The 13572-nt window shown below is 37.1% G+C and overlaps 1 protein-coding gene across 2 annotated transcripts in view; it reads left to right on the forward strand.

Annotated features, from left to right (window-relative positions):
• The first annotated feature begins 367 nt into the window (after window positions 1–367).
• Window positions 368–13572, forward strand: part of aebp1b (AE binding protein 1b) — a 32990-nt gene continuing 19785 nt past the window's right edge. The window contains exons 1-8 of one of the 2 annotated variants that reach the window (XM_051903260.1): window positions 368–534; window positions 802–873; window positions 6000–6175; window positions 8122–8196; window positions 8790–8999; window positions 10526–10816; window positions 13049–13171; window positions 13254–13346. In XM_051903260.1, coding sequence (XP_051759220.1) covers window positions 6016–6175; window positions 8122–8196; window positions 8790–8999; window positions 10526–10816; window positions 13049–13171; window positions 13254–13346 — 952 coding nt within the window. In that variant the 5' untranslated portion in view covers window positions 368–534; window positions 802–873; window positions 6000–6015. Of the gene's footprint in view, window positions 535–801; window positions 874–5916; window positions 6176–8121; window positions 8197–8789; window positions 9000–10525; window positions 10817–13048; window positions 13172–13253; window positions 13347–13572 lie in introns of those variants that run through there. The other variant, XM_051903259.1, reaches the window with a different exon arrangement.

The following is a 13572-nucleotide window of genomic DNA, read 5'->3' on the forward strand; positions in this document are numbered from 1 at the left end:
ACATCTGGCCTGCTTTGTTGAGAACCAAAGAAAAAGGCAGGATTGCATCCTAAGAGGCAAGGACAAAAACAAATTATCCAATAAATAGTTGTTTTATCCTCAACATTTATTCATTTATTTATTGATTTATTAGATCTCCTTTAGTTCCAGAACAGACCTGGCTGATATCTGAATCTGGCTAGGCTGAAGAGCCGCTCTCTGCTGGAAATGCTCATGCCAGATGACATCCTGTCTGGATGACGGACACAAATGATGGCCAAGGAGTGTGTGCTTATAGTCACATGCTTGGAACAGAGAACAGCAGAGTTGTATTTGTCTCCATTCTAGTACTTAGAAGGAAAGCTTTCACTTCTCTGTAATAAAAGGTTTACATCATAATTTTTAAAAGCATAATTCACCATTTTAACTAGTAATCAAAGAGAAAATTAAAAAAGGAGAAAGTCAGCAGGTTCGATTGGGAGTCTGCACCACATCGACGTGAACAATAAAAGAAGGAAAATTAATGGAGGAGACACAACTTGGTGTTCTTAAACGGTAAATATTGACAGAATAATATACAGTATGCACACACATACTAATTTCGATAATAGAACGGGTCTGAATTAGGTGTTATTTTACAGAATGTCCTAGCTGTTCTTTCTTCATGCAATAAAGGTGATTGGGGATGGTGTACATTCAAATAAGGCATGTCACAGTGCATGATGCCAGATTTGACATCGTTTCACCTGTATTAGCATTGAACCTGTGAGATTTGAGATATACGGTGAAGGAAAAAAGTGAATGTTTTTTTCTCACGCAAAGGTAGCTGGCAGGACATTCGCCTTCATGCTCCACTGAAGAAACAAACCTGTATAGGTTTGCAATGACATGAGGGTGAGTAAATGACAGAATTTTCATTTTTGGGTGACCTGTCCCTTTAAATTATGCTGTCATTTTGTGTGATAGTTCTCTTCTTAAGTTGTTCAACTCAATATTGACTGTACCAAGGGTTACGATACAAAAAGCAACAGAAAGGGAGAGATATATTTGTATTGCAAATGCCCATCTGTATGTAATCAGACTGCTCTCTGTCCCAGATCTTTTGCATGTTAGTTTTAGTTAGTATTGCTGAGCAGTGCCCACTGTTTTAAGACTGATGGCTACATCTTTCGCACATAAGCATGCTGGCCACAGTTCCCATCACCCCTTCCTACTGCTTCAAACATTGTCGCAAGCTCGGGCAGACCCTCTTACCCCTTTATCACAGGCTCAGTGGTTTGTGCTAAACCTCTGTCAACATTTTTGTGTCGTGAGTCAGAGAAGCACACTGGTCTTTCCATGACTGAGATGAAAGTGTTTCTTCCAGAAAAATCTAGCTTTTTATAGTGTGCATATTTAACAAAAGCTTTGTGCTAGTTGAATAATGTAGACTGTGTGTGATAAGACATTCTTTCAACCTGCTCCCCATCTGAATCTTGGGAGCCTTCTGGCTGATATCCCCCTCCTCCGTCTCACTGTGTTTCATAACTTCTCTCTCTCTCTCTCTCTCTCTCTCTCTCTCTCTCTCTCTCTCTCTCTGCATCTCACTCTGCTCTCTCAGCTGTATTTTCTGGTTCTTTCCCTCCCCCTCTCTCCTTAATGCATGATTTTCCTACTTTCAGTACTTTTATACCAGACTCCCCTTCCTCGCCTTACAAAGCCCTCAGTTTTTTTTCCCTCTTCACTCTTGACAATCCTCGCTATGGTCTGCAGACCTAGTATGTCCCAGATCATTTTGTGGTCTGTCAGACAGTTAATGTGTGTTTTCATTCAGCACAATTCAAAGGCATATGTGTACACACAAACACAAATATACAGCTCTCCTTTGAGTATGGACTGTTTGTGGTCTGGACTACTCATAAAATACACAAGAGGTGCGTTTCAGTTGAAATACTGCATCATCTCTGTCATTTATTGTCTGTCATTCAACAAACAATTTGTAATGTGTTCTGTATATCTCTCATTCAATATTTATCTATTGCTCATTCTGTTTATCTATTTTTTGTTATGCTAGTTGAAAGTCTCTTCACATCTAGATAGCAATCAAAAAGTTAAGTGGTCTAAATGTGTGTGTGTGTGTATATGTATATATATATATATATATATATATCTTGTCTGTGGAAGGCGTAGGACCATAAAATGTTCGTCCAATTGGTCCAAATGCAATGATACGATGTTCTATCTGCCTGTCAGTATATGTATTTACATACCTCCGTGCACCTTGTTCCCGCAGACATCATACGTCATCAGCGCATTTCATGGTATGCAGAGTTAGACAGTCAACCAAAACAGCAGCCACCTTTTACAGTTCCTCCTGAACCAAAACAATGAGCTTATGCTGCATTCACGCCACAACTACCGTAATTTGGAAGAGAGGGAAACCTGTGACGTCATACTCAGAGTGGTTTGTGACTCAAATTTATGCGTTTCAATGGCAACACTATCAACGGCGAAATTAATCTGCAGCAGTCAGATGGTACTGGTCAGTGCTCTTTAAGTTATGTTCATTATTAATGTAATGTTATGTGCTTGAGACATGAGGTAATTTAACGCTGTCTTGTGGCGCTTTGCAGACTCTTCTGTGTGTGTTCATGTGTTTTGGAGGAGGCGTGGCTTTGGAGATGCTCTGAAGGGACGGTGGGATCTTATGCTTTGAAAGCTACCTTGCTATTGCTAGCCTTTCAAAAAATTACTTACCCCACCTTTAATATTTACCTTTGCTAAACATCTCCTTTTGTACTCCATTTGTAGATATAAAGTTTTATGTGTTTGCAACGACAAGAGTAAAGGACAGAATTTTAATTTTTTGGGTGAACTGTTCCTTCAAATAATGCTGTTATTTTGTCTATCTTTTTAAGTTAGAAAACCAACTGATGTATTGTGAAAGTTTAAAACAAGGGACATAGTGAAGATTTACTTTTTGGGTCAAGAGATCAGGTCCAGCAAGACTGCATGTGTGTGTGTTGGTGGATGATATGAGGTGTCTTTTCCATATTGCTCAGATTTTCTTGCCACCACTGGGATATTACATTAGTCTGTGACACTAAAGGCCAACAATAATTCCATTTGAGGAGGTGGAAGGAATTTTCTAACAGGAGTCATTCTATGTGCAATAGTGATTTTTCTAAAATTACATTATTGATTAGTTTTCTATCAAATACATGTTTTGCTTATTGTTATGCTATTCTCTGTTCATAATTATTGTACAGTGGGATTTGCGACGCTTTTTTTCAATGTTCTTTAGTTTAAAAATACTGCATAAATTACCCACCTTTTAGCATAATTGTGAGAATAGAGACCTGCTCTCAGTTCTCTAAGAGGAGAAGTACTGGCTGTGTGTATTGTGCATGCCATTGCGCATATCTCCTTGCTCCTTATCTGTGCTGAAGACATCACTGCCTGGTGACGTCCCTTGTATCTGTCCCTGCCCTTGGTACCTTACATCCTTGGACATTCCTTACATCCTAGCTCATGACTTATATATGGCAATGTATCCTTGCCATTCAGTATATATACCTTAGCTGATCAGTAAACCTCTAGAAGTAGCTTCCATGTCTGGAGAAAAAAAAAAAAAAAAAAGTACTCATGCACGTGTCATTTCAAAATGGAATGACTTTCTTTATTCTATGGAACGCTTTATTCCACATTATGATGAAAATTAAGTCCCCATACCGCATTAAGTTTTGGCCATACTGCTTAAATCTCATTTGTCTATCTATATTCCATCCTACCAGCAGGTAGACAAATCATATCACATTTGAGGCCAACTTCATTAAAAATGTCTAAATAACAAAAATAAAATAAATAGTGTTGGGGAAAGTTACTTTTAAAAGTAACGCATTAAAATATTGCTTTATTCCCTAAAAAAAAGTATCTAATTGCGTAGTTACTTTTTATGGAAAGTAATGTGTTATGTTACTTTTGCATTACTTTTTTGGAAAAAAAAGTTAGATTTTTGGCAAATGTAAAGGCTCTTTCAAACCAAAAAGTGAAATGAATAAGCCTCAGGCTGAAGGAAGTGCAAATTCATGCCTTTTCAGTAGAGGGCACAGCTCAAACAAATCTTTCAGCTATGCTGCCATTCCAAATTGCAGAAGAATAGGATGCAGGAGAATAAAGTTCAACACTCTTACTTCAGCAATAAAAACAAAAAAATTAACAATGAACAAACAAATGCGATGTCAATCTAAAGTCATTTTTGCTTATTAGTATGGTTGAATTGGATCAAAGACATTGGTTAATAAAGTGAGATTAAATACATAAAGTATATTTGTGAATTTATCGTATTTATTGCAGGTTTGCGTAATATTCTGAGTTTGCATTTTACTGTTTTATTCATTTTGAGGAATACTGAATCTGTTTATATGAGATGAGTAAATGCATGCTCACATTTAGTCTAGAACTATATAACCATCATGTTCATACAGCGCACACAACGATTTCTCTCAACATGGGGACAGGAGAGCTGTCAGTCAATAGGTGGGAAAGCAAAGTAACTTGTGTTACTTATTTGAAAAAGTAGCTCAGATATTTTCTTGTAAATTTACAGTAATGCATTACTTTACTGCGTTACTTTTCTCCTAAATAAGTATAAGCTGAAGGTAAAGGATTAATTCTAGCTAGAGCATTTTTATGATGTTTTGTTGGAGTGTTTGGTGCAGTGACAACAGCCAAACTGGAAAAACGGGTCAACAAATTTTAAATAATATTTAAAATCCCTTTGACATAAATCTATAAGAAATTAATTCTTAAAAACTGCTCAACTTCTTCCCTATCCCCAGATCATGATAATACAATAATTCTCTGGACACACTGGTGCTGATGTCCAGTTTTTCTGAATCCACTTCCATTTAATTCAGACTTTTTTCTCATTCCTCCTCATCCTTCCCTTCCCCCAGCCTATACTATCAGATACTCTAGGTCCCTCTTTCCTCTCTCTTCTGAGCTTTCATTGGACTTCCAGCTGAAGGTTAATATAAAGAAAGTGGACCCAAACCTGAAACAATTTACCCTGTTATCATGATTTTGAAAGTGAAAATTAAAATACTTTCTTCTGTCCCTGCTTAGAATGCAGAGACAACCAGAAGTAAACTATTAGTAAGCGTAAAAGTATAAGCACTGTGACTCTTTGGCATTTTCAGCATTGTTGATGATTTGACTGCCCCAACGTGTATATATATATATATATATATATATATATATATATATAAGAGAGAAGCATTGGAAAGAAGTGAGGTGAACAGGGTCAGGACAGGACCTTGATGGTACTTGAACTCAAGCAGGTCAACTAAAGCGCAGCTGTTCATTTGTCAAAGCATTTCCAACATGGCTACAGCTCTGACAAATCATTCAATCTAAATGTCTAATCGATTAAACACTTTAATTCTTTAACAACATTGAAAATCCAACACTGAATATAAATATTACATGCCATAATCCTGTGTAATTTCAGACTCTGGCTACTACTTGGCTTTAAATGTCTATATATGGCATTTGGATCTTGCCACACCTATTGGATCTCTTAATTTTTCCTCATCGACTCTACTCTATACAGATGACTGCATAAATTTCTCATCACCTAGTAAAACTACAGAAATACACCCTCAGAAAAAAAGCTTAAATGGTTCTTTGCAGTACTTTGATTAAACAAAAAGCCCTCTATATATCACCAACCATTTTTCTCCATATATGGTTCTTGAGGGATAAAGCTTCATTAAAACTTTCTTTCTTTCTTTCTTTCTTTCTTTCTTTCTTTCTTTCTTTCTTTCTTTCTTTCTTTCATTCTTTCATTCTTTCTTTCTTTCCTACCCCCTCTCTTTAAGTCTGTTATTACACTCCTCTGTAGCTCCTCATGTGTCTCTACCACCCTCCCCTTTGCCTTCCACCCCCCTGTCTCACTCTCCCACATTCTCTTTCTCCCTCTCCCACACTCACTTATCTCCTGCTAAAAACTGTCTGTGGATCACTTCTTCTGTTTGCAGCAGTGTATAAGGCACCATGCCGGGACTGAGGGACCAGACGGCACTATCAGTTCTCTATCTATCCCTGCTGGTTTACTTCTGGACTGTAAACGGATTGACAGAACACAGCAAATCAGAGATCAGCCACACAGCTCCAGAGCAACATGTGGAGGACGGAAAGGCAACATATGGAGCAGGTACAAATGACAAAATGCTTCTATTTAACCCTTATGTTCTATAAAAGCTATCAGGTTGATCTCCGGGGTCTCAACAGAACATAAGGGTTAAATGTGATGTCACCTTTAACCATGTACATATTTTCTGTGATTTGGAAAAAAAGCACTTGCAAATTAGTATTCAGTTTTCCAACAGCACACTGCATTTACTTTGACAGGTTGTATTTTGCACATAGTTTATAGCACATTTTGAGTGATATATTACAAAAGACAAGGATTCTTCTTGAAGGATGCCAGAGTTTTTGCATTTATGTGAGCAAAGCTCTTGGTGATAACAGCAATACTTGCACCTGCACTTGGAGAAGCCTTGTCTAAGAAGAGAACTCACTGAGGAAGAAAAACGCTGCTGAACGCCAGTATAAATTAATATTTACCTGACATGATGTGATTAATGGAGAAGATGAAAAAATAGTGCTGTACTCATTGAAGACAGACTTTCATCCTGGTGTTTTTAAAAGAATGTGATGGCTTCATTATTCTTGCAACTAGGATTAAGGAGTTAATTTAAGAGTTAATAGCAGCACTGTTGCTGAGGTTTGGAAAATATGGTTACTGGCAGGCTTCTGGTATTCAATAACACAGCGTTTCCATTAAATGCAGGGACGCAGACTCACTTTTACAAACTGGACTGATCAGTGAAATTACAAAGAGTAATGAGAAAAACAGAGGAACCATCCCAAAATGGTTGAATTACCCTGTGGAACCCAATAGGAGTGTATGTATTTACTGTACATGTCTTAGGTGGAAATATCTGTAGTGTTATTGGTCACTCTTTATGTAGCCTCTCACAAGATACTTATAAAGGTTTCTGTCTTGGTGAGAGTGTAAGAGCCTTTTGGTTGCTTTTTAGGGCTTAAAGTCAACATGAAATCCATATTGACTGCATTTACCTACAAACAATAGCTATTTTAGGCATTATTTGAGCAGGCTTGGTTTGTAATGGCAACTTTTCACAAACAAATTAATTACAAGTGAACAAAATCAAGTGCTGCCCTACATTTTTATATTTTGAATCCTGTTTTTTTTTTTTATATATGTCTCACATCGACTTTAAGACTTTTGGCTTCTTGGCTTGGTTTTGGCCCAGCTGTGGTTCTTCATTCTGAAGATGCTCTGGTAAACACACCTGCACAGCAGCCCAGGCTTTACCCTGGTGCTCCTGTCTGTTAGATGATTTAGCACTCTTAGTCTGTCAGACTTAAAAGGGTAAAATAATACTTGATACAATCTGTAAAATTTGATCTTTTGGAACCAATCTGAAGTTGTATGAGCAAACTGTTCTTCACAAAACACTTGGAAAAGCACTAGTAATATTTTTGGATGTTTAAAAAGAATTTTACAATTACACATATGGGAAGAAATGGTGAAAGCTATCAACAGCTGTCATTTGTCCTGTTTCGGCCTAAACTGTGGCGTACTGGTTAGTGCATATGCTCTGTTGCCACAGTGTTCACGTTGACAATATGAGTTTGACTCCAACTGAACAATCCTGTTCTTATTTTCTCCTAATAATTTTTGTGTTCTCTCTGGCAATAAAAATGGCAAAAAAGCCTTTTTTGAAACCCCATTCATTGGAAGCTAGTGTTTATCGACAGCTAAGTAAACCTTTGCCAGATTACTCAGAGACTCCCGAGGACTGGCGTTGTGGACTAGCTCTGTGTGGGTAATGACTTCACAGCAACAGGCAAGAATGTTGCTTAAAACTTTCCCAGCAGGGGTGAAACTGCCCTTGGGAGACAGGACAGGATGAATTTCAAGGGCCAAAGCGTCTGTGTCAACATATGAGGCTATGAACTCTAAAATTGGACTGTGTGTGTGTGTGTGTGTGTGTGTTAGAGTGTAATTTCAATTAAAGATGAGTTGACAATGTGGAAATGAAGAGCCAAGAATAATTTATGTTTCTGTAGATGTTCCACAAGTGAAGATAATCCCACCCAGTGCAAAGATTGAAGTTGGAAAGTATAAACGATTGCTGTGCAAAGGTGAGAGGCCAGTTTAACCATAAAACAATAGTTTTGTCATCATTTACTCACCCTCGTGTCATTCCAAACTCGTATGACTTTATTTCTGTGGATAACACAAGATTAATTTTTGCAGAATATTGTGGCTTCTCTTTTTATGACAATGAAATTGAAAGGGGAGCGGATCTGTCAAATTACAAAATGACAAAAAAAGTATCATGAAAGTGGTCTATACGAGCAACAAGTCTTTTGGAGTCCTATGATAGCTTTATGTGATGGACAGACGTCAAATGCAAGTCACCATTCACTAAATTAACTAGCCAATACATTTCTCAATTGGACAACAAAAATCAAATCTGTTACAAAAATGCTGCATTTGAGGTTAAATTTCATTGACATTAATGGCACCATATTTGACATTTTTATTGAATGATAACATAAATTTTGGTCTGTTCTTCACACAAAGCATATCATATGGCTTGGAATATAGTGCAAGAGTATTTAATAAATAATAAAAACTTAAAGCAGTAGCTGGATATGCATTTGTTGTTGAACTAAATCAGATGCTAAAGTTACTCTATCAATTCAGTAATTTTTCGCTGTTTTTTTCCTAGTTGTTGGGGATGCAGAGGAGATTTACTGGTTTTCTCCTAATGGTGAGAAGATTCTAACAAAACATGACAATCTCGAGGTGCGCAATCATGGCAATTCCTTGTCCTCTCTCATTGTTCTCAATGCCAATTTGAACAATGCTGGGATATACAAATGTGTGACCAGAAGCGGAGATACAGAATCACAAGCCACGGTCAAGCTGGACATCCTTTGTAAGTATTTATCTTAATATTATCAGTCAATATCATCACAAATATTATGACAGAAAGTGAAGTCCAGCCTGTGCATTTTTGATTTATTTAACATTCTGGGTTTAGTGTTTCGTCAGTACCTGTTAAAATACTGAAACACTCGAGGTTGTGACTGTTTGAATATATATTTAGTATTTCAAATTGTTAAAATGTGTTTTTTCTTAAATGTTTTGTTAAGGTATTAGCATTTTGTTCACTTCCACCATTTTGCTATCTTTAAACACACACCCTTTCTCAAAACCCACCCTTCAATGTCAGCTAACCCAATGTGAGCAAACCTGAACATGCAAAATGATTCACACACAGCATCAGAAAATGAATGATGTTCAAGCATTAGGGGCATTTATGCATTGTTTATAAACATTTTTAAAGCAGAATAATCAATATTCGATATAGTCAAACAGACCATGATCAAAGATTTTTGTTGTGTATGTTATTAATTCAATTTAATATTTATGGTATTTTTAGAGAATTTTTTTCCTGTTTCCAGATCTAGGGGCAGAAGTTACTAGAAGGGCTGTTTGAATCATGCTTGAATTAGTCAGTCATCCAGAACAATGTGTTGGAAATTTGGAGGGAATCATCAAAGTGTAGCCAGACATCCTGTTAGACAGATGCATTCCTTTCTCTTTGTACGTTCCTGTTACAAGTGTCCAAGAAGCGTAGGTTGACTGAGGGAGTCAGTGTTGCAGTGCAGAAAACTAGACTTTTAGAAAAGCCAGAATTGGCTGATTGTTTTCCCCAAACTTCTTAAAGTGTGCTTTTTCATCTGATCAAGCAGCTTATTGATCATGACAGACTCTGTTTTCACGGATGATAATGATAATGTTACTTTTTTTTTTTTTTTGTCTTAGCGGGGAAATATGTATACATTCATAAAAATAAAGGTTCTTCTTCCATTAAGAACCTTTACTTGCATGGAACATTTCAATTACACAAAATGTTTTGTTACACAAAAGGTGTTTTTTTTTTTTTTTTTTTTTTACTTTTAAGCAAATTACGATGAAGTAATACAAGTGAATTGACTAATGGAAATGAACCGTTTTTTTTATTTTTATTTTTTTAAACCATTTAAAAAAAAAAAAAAGTCTTGCAGAAACTTTTGACTATTGGTATAAAGTATGATCCACTTTGCAACTTATTCTAGACAAGAGCAGGATACACAGACAGACCAAGTGACCTGCATGTGACAACCAAGAGAGCCTATTGTAGCAAAACAGTACTTTGTAAACATGAACTGTAAACCCTGGAATGGAAATTGCATAAATGTAGCCAATCAGATTAGCTTGCTGTTTTCAGAAAATTACTGTTTTGTGTCCAATATGCATCCGACAGTCTGAGACTAACCACAAAGTAACCTTCAACTAGCTTTTACATGTGTGGCTATAGTCTATGATTGAGCTATAAACTACAGTCTTTCTCACTTGCTCCAAAATTCAAGATGGTTACATTTGCCAAGTTGGTTCATTCTCTCTGTGTTCTTTCAGTAAAAAGAATGCGTAGAGAAACTGAGAGGGAGGGAAGAGGAAAACGACAGAAAGAGCCCAAGCCCACCAAGAAGCCCAAAGTTCCTAAACCCACCAAGAAACCCAAGGGTGAGAAGAAAGCCAAAGGAGAGAAGGGTGGGAAGAAGAAAGGCAAGAAAAACAGGGAGGAGACCACCACTACCACCACCACTACTGTGGCACCCACCACCACTGTGGCACCCACAACCACTGTACCCATTGATTATGATGAGGAGTTTTATGACCCTGAACCTGACCAGTACTGGGATGAAGGTTAGAGAAGCACTTCTTATTAAATAACTTACTCAATTAGATTCTGTGAATTTTGGTGTGACTGGACCAGAACATTGACTGCCTTGGTTTTGTAGGAGTATTTTCCCCACTAATTTTCTCCTTGGGGATTTCAAAACATTCTTTATGAAGATTCTTCAACCAAACCAATCAGCTCAGAGATGAATTACAACATTACACATTTGATCTGAAGCAAAATGGTATATGAAAATCAGAGTCAAAGACAAAAGTACAAGACTGAGTACTTAAATTCTTTTACAAATGAATTAACTACTCATCCCATGAAGCATTGCGTATGATGTAATCAAATAAACAATTTAACTATGCAATATAAAACTATTGAATAAGTTTATTGCAAAAATAGTGTGACTCATTTGCAATTATTCACAATAGTGGTTGGTTGCTGATGAGCTCTTTTGTCACAATTTATGTTTGATTGGTTGGTGGATTTCTCTGATTGGTGGATCTCTCTTTAGGAATTATGGGTAGTGTAGTTCTTCACCTGAAAATTGGCTATGAAATGTGATTTACAAAAAATTAAATAAAAAAAGTGACTTGTGGCTTATACAGAAGCAGCCACGACTCATCTGTAAGGGCAGGTGGGGCAGAACCCCACCAAAATATTCATTCCAAACATACACCTTTATATAAACTGCATCAATAATAAATTGTAAATGTGTTCAGCGTTCTGTAACAAATACTTTCCGATTTTCTAGACTATTTTAATCTGTAAAGTGAGCTTGATATATTAAAATTTAGTGTATGGCTTCGGCAGGCTTGTATTATGATACTAAGTGGGGCAGCGGGTGCCTGAGCCCTCCCCAGCTCTACAGCGCCTCACAATTTTCCAATGTAAATCTGTGGTGAAAAATGGAATTGCAGCGTGCTCTAATTGAGAGCCATAGGGGCAGATTTGAGACTGTCCTGCTGATTTTCATATTGCCTTACTTAAACATTGCTCCAGACCAAGATGATATCAGTCTGCTTCAGTTATGTATATATTAGTCTGCATCAGGTGAGTATCTAGTTGGCATGTCTGTTCTTCGTATCAAATTAATGAAAGTTTAAACGTGCTAATGTGAATAACATTTATATAATTAAGATAGCATTCTATGTGTGTGTTGTAGGGCTGGGCGATATGGCTAAAAACTGTATCACAATATCAGTGTTTCATATCGGTCGATATCGATAATTATTGATAATTTTTTCTGACCCATTTAAAATAAGGACCAGGAGAAAAATATATTACATTTAAACATTTTTATTTTAAACTTAACCTTCCTCTGATCATAATCCCCTCAGTTATTAAGACAGAAATGACAACAACCATGGAAAACTCAAATAATTAAAATGTTGTGCGGTGTTGCAGCTACAGATGTTGTTGGTTGAATATGGCTGTGCTCCAAAGGGTGAGCGCGGCTAAGGTGGTACATCAAGTTCGTGGTATTACCAGTCTTGCATAATTTGCAGACGACATTGGTCTGACTACGGTCAGACTTATAATATCCAAAAAAACTGCCATACTGGCGAGCTGACTTTTCCTCTTTTATTTACAATTTCCTCGCTCGCTGCGGCACTCATTTTCTGCTTATCAGTTGCCGGTTACTGAAGAGGAATCCAGCAGACCAGCACGAGACAACGATATGGCGCAACCAAACTTGATACTGTTACATGATTGGCTGTTAGCGTGTCACTCCCTACATTGCTAGGTTACCAGAGAGCGAGTGCCTTTGTTAATGCAACCAAACTTGCTTCGCAACCTCTGTTTTCTTCCGACAAAGAATAAAAAAAATATCGAACGTTTTATCAAACACATTTTTTATTGATATCGATCACGTGTCTATCGCGATACATATCGTTATCGTTTTATCGCCCAGCCCTAGTGTGTTGTGTGTACTTAAATCCTGTCAATCAACATTAGACCACCCTCAGGCTGAATAACGCAAGGATGTTAGACCTCTGCCAAAAGTGTCTGCATGTGTTCAGTGACTAAAATTTAAAGCTTACAAAATATTTATCATAAAGTAGCACTAAGACCCAGAATCTGCCCTATCTAAATTTACGGCCGCTACTGTACAGAAGCATATATCATTGTTAAACAACCTTGGAGAACATGCTGTGTCTGGAATAAGATCATGTCGAATGATTTTATTCCTTGATCTGGAATACGGCTGGAAATAAATTGCACTCACAAAGACTGTTTGGTATCCATAGAATTTCCTGCAGAGACAACAACAGCGGCAAAACCTACAAACCCTCCGACAGAGAAGACCACAGATTTCCCAACAGATTTTCCTCCTGACACGGATGAGTATTCCCAACCTTATCCTGACTCATGTGAGCATAATATCACTCATGCCTGTGTAAATAAACACCACTTTGTTCATTATGATCAACATTTCCTTTAACTTATTTGAAGACGATGACTATTGGAAGGTGGATGAGCCCACACCTACAACCTCTGTGATTGCTGGCCGTCCAGCTGATGATGATGATTATTGGGATGCCAGATGTGAGTCTTGAATGTTTTTACATTAATTAAGACCTGAAGCTAGTTAGCAATACCCAGGTGAAAAAAGTGCTCTAAAATACACTTTATTTCAGTACACTTGGTACACTTCCATAATGTACTTAAAGTGTGCACTAAATTTGTACCTAATATACTAAAAATTCTTCTTTAGTACTTCTTAAGATAATCTTCAGAACATATAAGTGAACTGTGTACTGTACTGTAAGTG

The sequence above is a fragment of the Ctenopharyngodon idella genome, chromosome 8, assembly GCF_019924925.1.
Source record: "Ctenopharyngodon idella isolate HZGC_01 chromosome 8, HZGC01, whole genome shotgun sequence".
NCBI classification, from domain to species: Eukaryota; Metazoa; Chordata; class Actinopteri; order Cypriniformes; family Xenocyprididae; genus Ctenopharyngodon; species Ctenopharyngodon idella.